Source organism: Lupinus angustifolius, chromosome LG07 (genome assembly GCF_001865875.1).
Source record: "Lupinus angustifolius cultivar Tanjil chromosome LG07, LupAngTanjil_v1.0, whole genome shotgun sequence".
In the NCBI taxonomy this organism is placed as follows: Eukaryota; Viridiplantae; Streptophyta; class Magnoliopsida; order Fabales; family Fabaceae; genus Lupinus; species Lupinus angustifolius.
This window is the reverse complement of record NC_032015.1, coordinates 6,408,102-6,417,911: the sequence shown is the minus strand read 5'-3', so window position 1 is coordinate 6,417,911 and position 9,810 is coordinate 6,408,102. Positions and strand designations below refer to the sequence as shown.

The following is a 9,810-nucleotide window of genomic DNA, read 5'->3' as shown; positions in this document are numbered from 1 at the left end:
GTCGTCGTCAACCCCCTAGATTTGAAGGAGGATTTGCACCTGAGGCTGCAAATGAATGGATCTAAGAGTTGGAGAAAATCTTCCGGGCACTCATGTGTACCGAGGAACAAAAGGTTACCTATGCTACTTACATGCTGAGTAAGGAAGCAGATAACTGGTGGGAGTTTACCAGGAGGCAGATGGAGCATGAGCACCAGGTGGTCAACTAGACCACATTCAAGGACAAGTTTCTGCAGAAGTATTTCCCTGCTGATATGAAGACAAGGAAGGACATGGAATTCCTGAAGCTTCAATATGGGAGTTTGTCGGCGGGAGAGTATGCCGCCAAGTTCGAGGAATTGGCGAGGTATGCCCCACATTACAATGAGATTTGGAACGAAAGGTCGAAGTGCGCTAAGTTCGAGGATAGACTTAAGCCCGACCTAAAGGTTATGTTCATTCACCAACAGATACCACACTATGCAACTCTGGTCAACAAGTGCAGGCTCTACGAAAAGAGCGTCAGAGCGAGGAATGCGACACTGAAAAGTGTTGTATCACCTCCAACATTTGTTAGTCCACAGAGGAGTGGTGGACAGGGGTTTGGAGACAAGGTGATCCTCTATCCCCTCTTCTTTTCTGCTTGGCCGAAGACGTGTTTAGTAGAGGCATTACTAAGCTGGTAGAGGCTAGAAGAATGAGTTCTATTGCTGGCCCTTGTAATCTTCTCACCCCGAGTCATGTTTTATATGCAGATGACATCCTAATATTCTGCAAGGGCAAAAAGAGAGATCTGATTGCATTGAAAAAGCTTATTTCTGATTATGCTAATGCTTCTGGGCAGCACATAAACCCGGCTAAATGCAAGTTTTATACTCAAGCTTCTCCTAGAAAAATTATCAATCTCTCATCTTACCTGGGCTTCAACTCTGGAGCACTCCCTTTTAACTACTTGGGAGTTCCTCTATTCAAAGGAAAGCCGAGAAGAATCCATCTTCAGTCGATCATGGACAGGTTCCTCATAAAGCTAGCCAAATGGAAAGGGCACACTCTTTCAATTATGGGAAGGGTTGAGCTAGTAAAATCGGTCATTCAAAGCATGTTACTTTACAGTTTCCATATCAATTCTTGGCCAATCCAACTTCTCAAGCATCTGGACTCTTGTATTAGAAATTTTATTTGGTCTGGAGATGTGAAAACTAAAAAGCTTGTTACAGTGGCATGGTTTCAAGTCTGCTCCCCTACAAAATGTGGTGGCTTAGGTGTGAGGTCTATCATGAATCTTAATAATGCTGCTATGATCAAGTTAGCTTGGGTGATGATGACTTCTAAGCAAGAATGGGTTGTTTTCTATCGTAATAGATTTGGTCTATCCTCAACGCCAAGCTCCAGATATTTCAAGTCCTCGGTTTGGCCGGGTTTAAAAAAGAATTGGCTTTTTGTTTGGAGCAACACAATCTGGACTATTGGAGATGGAAATGATGTTAGTTTTTGGACTGAAAACTGGTTAGGAGAGCCATTGGTGGATTCTCTAAATATACCTCAAAGTTTACATGCTAACTTGAGGGCTGTTGTGGCTGATTTAAATTACAACTCCTCTTGGGCGATTCCTCAGTTGCTCCTGGATAAGCTTCTGTGGCTCAAGGATCAAATCTCCAATTTCAAAATAACAAACGGCAAGGATAAGTTGGCTTGGCAGGGAACTAGTGATGGCACTCTCACCTTCAGAGATGCTTATCACTTCATCAGCAAACCAGGTGCATCGCTGGACTAGTGCAGAGTGATCTGGTCCAGCAACATCCCTCCCTCAAAGTCCTTTATCATATGGCAGTTACTGAATGATAAATTACCTACCGACGAAAATCTTCAAAAACGGGGTTGTCTTATGGCTTCTGCTTGTAGTCTTTGTATGGAGCAGCCAGAATCATCGCAGCATATGTTCAGCGATTGTAAATTTGTGGTTTCGTTATGGGATTGGATCAGTTATGTCTTCTGTACTGCTATAAACACCTCCAACATTCCGAATATGTTTTTGGCCTGTAAGAGATTTTGGTGTCCTCAAGTCAAAGAGTTGTGGGCTGCCTCTATAGTGCACATTGTTAGCATTATTTGGTTTTGCAGGAACCAGGCTAGATTCAAGACCCTTTTAAATTTGTCCGCTGCAATGGCCAAGCTAAAGCTGGAAATTTCCCTTTCGGGCAACATGTCAAATGCGTTGGCAAGACCAACAATTCTGGAGCTCACAATTTTGAAGTCCCTAAATGTAAGAATTAACTATTCTTTAGCTTCTAATATCATAGAAGTGTGCTGGCTTCCCCCAATCAGGGGTTGGACTAAAGTGAACTCGGATAGGGCAGCAAGAGGAGCTCATGGTAGCGCAGGTGGTGGTGCTATCTTCAAGGACCACAATGGGGATTTCTTGGCCTACTTCGCGGATTATTTTGGCATCCAATCTGCTTTGTTTGCGGAATTAAACTTGGCACTGATGGCAATTGAGTTTGCAAGCAATATGGGTTGGAACACGCATTGGCTGGAGTGTGACTCCTCTCTAGTTGTTGATATCTTTAAAGGTGCAGCAAAGCCTCCCTGGAACCTGGTCAATCAGTGGAACTTTTGCCAGGGTATTATGGAGATCATGCAAATCAATGTTTCCCACATTTTTTGGGAAGGAAACTTTTGTGCGGATAGATTAGCGAACTTTGGTATTACCTCCAATTGTAAAACCACTTGGACTGAAATCCCTCCCTTCATTTCGCATGAATTTCATCGCAAAAGGAATCTTCTCCCTAACTATAGATTCTCATCTCTGTAATTGACTTCTTTTATTTTATGAATGGGGTGCTGTTGCACCTGTTAACTTTAAAAAAAAAGTAACAATAGAGTCATCCTATTTAAGTTTTAAAAATGATTAAATCATATTAATTGAGAATGTTTTAAAATCTACTATTTAAATTTACAATTACAACATATCTTATTTAGCATTTTAAAATTTTAGAAAATGATTAGATGATACTTATTGAGAATGTTTAATAAGATTGAATTCTTACCATTTCAGTTTTAAAAATAATTAAATAATATTAATTGAAAATATTTTAAGATCTTTTTAAATAATTAGTGTTAAAAATGATTATTTTGAAATAAATTCATTGTCTATCATATTTTAAGCGAAATATAATATAACAAATTTCCTTATTAATTGTAATATCATAACTCAGTCTATTAATAGTAACAATAAATTCCTCCTATCAACAAATTTTCTTATTAATTGTAATATCATAACTTATTCTATTAATAGTAACAATAAATTCCTCCTATTTAATTTAAAAAAATATTAATTGAGAACATTTTAAGATCTACTATCTAAATGTGTAATTATGACATACCCTATTTAGCATTTTAAAATTTTAAAAATGATTAGATGATATTAATTCAAAATGTTTTAATAAGATTTGATTCCCACTATTTTAGTTTTAAAATAATTAAACAATATTAATTGAAAACATTTTAAGATCTTTTTAAATAATTAATATTAAAAATGATAATTTTGAAACAAATTCATTGTCTATTATTTTTTAAGCAAAATAGAATATCAATAAATTTCCTTATTAATTATAATTGAGAGTGCAAAGCGTCAAGAATTGCATTAGCAACGTTTGCCTATGTTTTGATGAAGACAAGGAATTAATTAAAGCTTGAAGATGACTCAACAATCAACATGTCAAGGGCTCAAGTGGTGTCTATGCTATTATTCTTTATTATATTTTTAGAAGTCTAAGATGTTTGCCATAGATATTGAGTCTAGGTTAGGTAAACCTAAGTGTGAGTCTCACAAGACATAATAAAGTAATCAATCCATTAAAATGAGACATCATCTAGAAATATATGATAATTAGGTTCATGCATTTATATACATTGATTTTATGTATTAAAAGTATTATATTTTGAAAATCATGTATTGTATGAGCATGTATCATATAGGGAGTTTACCATACATTAACAAGTGAATTTTTACACTGGTTAATCGATTAAGGTAACCCGTTAATCGATTAACGTAAGTGTTTTTCTGTTGTTTTAACAGCATAACTAAAAAATCGTTTTTGAGAGCCAAATTCTGTTTTGTATAAATACTGGCTTAATTGCACCTAATCTATGCTCACTTATTACGGCACACATTCTAGACTACTTAGGTTATAGACTCAATTTATCTCCTAGTCTAGATATGACCAAATAAGCATAAGGCATATTGATTGATGAATCATCTTCAAGCTTTGTTAGAACCTTGTCTTCATCAAAACATAGGCTAAGATAGGCTAGTGCTATTCTTGACACTTTGCACTTTAAAAAACATGATATATTATGGAGACAAGTCCAAATAATATATGAGTCGATACATCTTTATTATTTTTGGTTCATTACGATATCGTATAAGAGCAATTTAAACAATATCTCTTTAGAATTGTTGATGCATTTTGTAATAAAAAATAATAGAGATACATTGATTTGTATATTATTTGGTTTTTCCTCATAGTATACGATGTTTTGTTTACTTAATTTCATTTATTACATTTTTTATTTAAAAAATTACACTTATTTCTCATACAAGTGTGGTCAGTATAATGAAAGTATAAAACTATGGGATGTTTATGTAGGTGTAAAAAAGTGATGGGTGATTTGTGTAATTTCACTAAAACTCATGGGGTGTAAGTGTAATTAACTCTTGTTTTTAGGAAATTGGACAAAATGGTAGCCTTATATATAGAGGAGTGGAAGGATGTTTTCGTTTGATTAGGTGATGCAACATTATCTTATTCAAAGAGAAACTGAATTAAGCATATTGATGTATTTTAACTAGAAGAGTTGTTAGAGAAGACTAGAAGAGAAAAGATGTTGTGTACAAGGAAAGAAGTTAAGTCCCATGAATTCTACAATTTGCCTTTTTTGTGGCTGTACATGATCCTCTTCAAGGAGGACCAGCCTTGTCTTTTATTTATATAATATTTGGTACTTTTTTGGGTGCTCAGAGGAATGTAGTCATTAAGCATCTTGCGTGGATGGTTAGTACATTTATAATACATTTGAGAGAGAATTCTGCTATTGTGTCTACTAATTTGCTATTCCCCCAACTCACTTTCCATTGTCTTCTTCTCCAGGGATTACTAGTTTATGCATACAGAAGGATCGAGAAGTTAAGGAAATGAAAGTATGACATATATGTCTTGTAATGTGTTTATGACTTCGGGGTGATTGTGTGACCTTATTTATTTGAGCTTACTTCCTCTTCCTTATTCATATGACTTTCACATTACAGGCATGTCTGAGTTTCGTCCATGACAAAAAATGTCAAGAAAGCCTATATGTTAGTTCTTGAAAGAGAAGCTTTACTAAGTGCTTCTAGTTCTAAACACACATGGATGGTTTTCATTTTTCCTTAACAGTATGAGACCCTTGTTCCTTATTTTTGTTATATAGCATCAGGGACCCCTTTAAGTTGAAATGAGGAACTCTTATCATGGAAGCCTTTAAAAGGTAGATAAATCTATCATCTTTTAAGATATTTGCTTCTAATGTTAGCTCTTGATCTCATTAAATTTGTTCATTCTTAATCAATTCAAAAAATAGGCATATATGTAGTGTTTTAGATATTATTAATGCTTATTGATTATTCCAACTAAATGTTTATTTTGTTAGTGTAGGCAAATAATGATGTTGCAACACTGTGGTATGTTGATATTAATGCATTAAATTTGTGTTAGATATGTCTATCTGAAAACCATTATTACTGCTTGATTCTCAATTATGAAATTCTATATTTCTATGATTCTATCATTAATCTGATTTATATGCATTGGGTTGTGATTTGGCTATTTTGATTTATATGTATTGGATATTTCCTATTGAGATGACTATGATAGTATATAACTATATATGGTACTTGGAGTTAAGGGCAAAATAGATCACATTAATTTGTGTGCACTAATATATTTAGTTCATTAACTTGTACTCATTTGCTTTCCAAATAGGTTCAATATTCATTCTTATATTCAAACTTCTTTTTGTTATCCAAATTTAGATTCTAATGAAGATAATGAATATGGTATAACAATTCTTATTACTAGAATTTTTTCATTGATGTCTTTTTTATTCCTTGCAGGTGAAGATTAGGCAATTAAGTTCTTTTTTATGCAACAAAATCGGAAATGAGCCATTTTGATTTTTTTGGAAAGACAATTTGTATTTATTTAGATGGACATGATCCAAACTGTATAATTATTAGGATTATAAGACTTTTTATGTTTATGCTATATGTAGTTATATTATTTTTAGGTAAATATATTTAACTCGTATATTTTATCGAATTATATGACTTTTTTTAATTATAATTATAATGATGTAATGGAATATTTATTTTTCCATTATATATTCATGATTTCATTTTACCTTTAATCAAACAGGTTGAAATGAGATTGTTGGTATATGATGACTATTTTAATATCATAAGACTTATACTAATGAACAAAAGTGTAGGTATAAGAAAAATATATTTATTTATAGTGGACAAAGAGTGTAGTAAAAGTTGAAATTTTATTATACTAATGGTCCTGACTATCATCATTAGAATCTATAGTGATAGGGAAAATCTGTAGGTATAAGACCTATAGTGACGAACAAAATCCACAAGTATATGTTGAAGTTTTATGCCTATGTTCCTAATTGTTGGACTTCCTTCTTATAAACTCTTTCACTCCTCCCCGCATATCCAATGTGGGACTCCACAAGTGAGACATCACATCTTGAACCAAAACCTTAAGGCATTATTTTCATGGATCTTTCCTTCTTATAAACTCTTTCACTCCTCCCCGCATATCCAATGTGGGACTTCACACTTAAATAAACCCAACACTAACAACCATCACTAAAATCTATAATGACGGAGAAAAACCGTAGGTATAGCGACTTAAATACGATAGACAAAAACATTCATAGGTAAAAGTTTTTTGTGTTATACCTACGGTTTTTTATCTTTTACGACGATTTTTGTCTGTAGGTATATGGCAAATTTCTTGTAGTCTACCCAAATGAGCATGAAAATGTCCATTGGGTACTTGTGAATGGAAAAAATGTTCGTTGAGAGAGTTAGCCTCACATACCTGTGGATGTTCCCGGCTCGGAAAGAATTACCTCAAGTGTGAGGATACCTGTGAGAAACCAAAAAATGGGCATAAAAGTATTTGAATCGAATCCCATAAATTTAATTTAAAATATGTTTAGAAATAATTTTCGTTGAGGTGTTTTCTGAAATCCAGTGAGTCTCGGTTCATACAAGCAGGGTGTCATGGATAAGATTTTATTGTTACCCTCTCTTTCTCTATTTTCAATTCTCTCAACTCTCCCTGCACAACATTATTTTTTGGGTTTTTGTTTTTGCTTTATTACTCTTGCTCTTTGTGACCGTGAGTGTGGTTCAATATAAAGAAGATGGAATGGAAAAAATTAGTGTAAAGCTAATCACATTGTTGACTACTGAAGTAGAAGTAGTTTTTTTGCCTTTTTCATAGTTAATTCATTTTATTATGATTCAATGAAAAAACTGAAGCTGTTCATTTCACTATCAATATGGTACACATTTGTTGTCCTACACTTTGTGTCATTCCATGTGCCATAGATTTGTGATTGGTCAAAAAAATAAATTTAAGTTAAAATTTAATTATTAAGTATTTTTCTGACCAATCACAAACACATGGCACATGCAGTAGCACAAAGTATGGGACAGTAGATCTACTACGTGAAGAAACCAAAGCTGTTGGTTTGCCTTGAGACCTCTGTGTTTCTCATGCTTTTTTTTATAATTTTACAAATCCAATTAAGTGATTTTGTAACATCCTTTTTATTATAGACAAGTTTTTAAAAAATAAAACTATCACTAACTCAAAAAGTTTTCTAACTGATAGAGGTTAAGAACCGATCAAACAAATATGACAAAATTAGTTCTGGATGCAACTAAAATATGCTTTCTTTAGCTTTTGTTACTATTTTGAAAGTATTGTACGTTATAATTTATAATTTTACCGATTTTGAAATAGGGCAGACAAACTTGAATATTGACACTCCTACGTTCCAAAATTTAGATTATCAATGCAATTGGATAATAAAGTGTTTAAAAATATATAATAAATACTATTAGTTAATAAAATATTCACAACTACATAATAAATAAAAGTATAGAATAAATATCACTCATACGTGGTCATCTACTATTGCGGGGTGGCAGATCCCCAACTTGAAGTTAACTAAGACAACACGTGCAGGCAGCGAATAACACTACTGACAAAGAAGAAAAGCTACAACCCCCAACATCAATATCACTATCACCGACACGAAGGCGATAATCACTTTCAATGCTCTATAATGAACAAATGTCGATGAATCTAGGATGTCACAAGCATGAGAGATTAAAGGAGAATGTTTGATAGTCATCTTAAAGATACATGTTAATGCACCAGTATCCTGCTACTTTATTTGAAAATATACTTCACTTTAGTTATGATCACTCGCTGTTGGATAATCTACATAATATTAACTAGTCCTTTGACACACTATGTGAGTTTTTTCCTATTATAATATTATAGATTACAGGTCAATATAAACAGTAGTTAAAGTTGATATAGTTTTTTTTCTTAACATTGAGATAAGAATATAAAAATAGAAAATGTGATAATATTTTCTCTCTCAATAAATTCTAATAAAAAACTTCCACTTCTTATCCATATCCCTAAGCTTTACGGTCATGTTAAGAAAATTCAATAAAGTTTGATTTTTATTCAATATTATTAGATAAGTTCTCTTATATTGACTAAGTTCAAGTCAAATTTTCAGAAGAAAAATTATATTTTAATGGTCTTGCGTATAATATTTTCCCTATGCAAAACACATATTAATTGAGGGAGAGTAAACATATTAACCTATGCAATATAACAATATAAGAATATTTAAATGAGTATAACATTAGCATTTCTATTTGTAGAGCATATCATCTCACCAACAATGTGTCCAACATCTGGCATAGTCATAAAGATCGGAGGCGAGCTACGAAACCTGAACCATCACAAACATTCAACAAATCCTCGGTTCCAACATCTAACACCGCGAATTTTACGGGTTTGAATTATAAGATTTTACTAATATTTTCATTAATTATATATTCGAAAATGAATTTCTGCGAATTTTCGGTAAAGAATTAGACAAAACTATAGTTGAGTTTTATTCTTCAACTTTTATTTCCGATTTTGTGGTAAATTTTGGTAATTTTTGGAGACAGTCGATTCTGGACCACTGTCGGGGCCGAATCCGTCCGGTACGGCTCAAAAAGTGTCTTTTTGAGTTCCGTAACTCGGAATCGAATTCCGATCGCGCCGTTGGATTCGTAATTTAATTTTGAGTCAATATAGACCCTGAATACACCCATACCTACTTTCTAAATATTTTTCACTCGGAATGCCGAAATCCGAAATTCTAATCGAATATTAGGATCGGACGATTTAAAATACCCGATCGAGTATTGGCCGATAACGATTTATAATACCCGATCGAGTATTGGCCGATAATACTCGGGCATGTTTATCGCACATGTCCACAATGTCATCATTTGGCATTGGGATGTGAGAGTTGACTTCCATAAAGCAAATATCCCGTCACTTTCTCAAATATCTCATGATCTCATTAGTCACCCTAGGGATTTTTTGATGATTGCCTAGAGGGAAATCAGATTTCCCTCTCTCCTTAAACCCTCACACTCCACACTTCACTCACTCACTTTTGCATTTTCAAAGAGAA

At 33.4% G+C, this 9,810-nt stretch overlaps 1 protein-coding gene across 1 annotated transcript; it reads left to right on the top strand.

Annotated features, from left to right (window-relative positions):
- LOC109352874 lies at positions 1,865 to 2,791 on the top strand. Its single transcript, XM_019595056.1, has one exon. It carries the CDS (start codon positions 1,865 to 1,867, stop codon positions 2,789 to 2,791), a length of 927 nt encoding a protein of 308 aa, XP_019450601.1.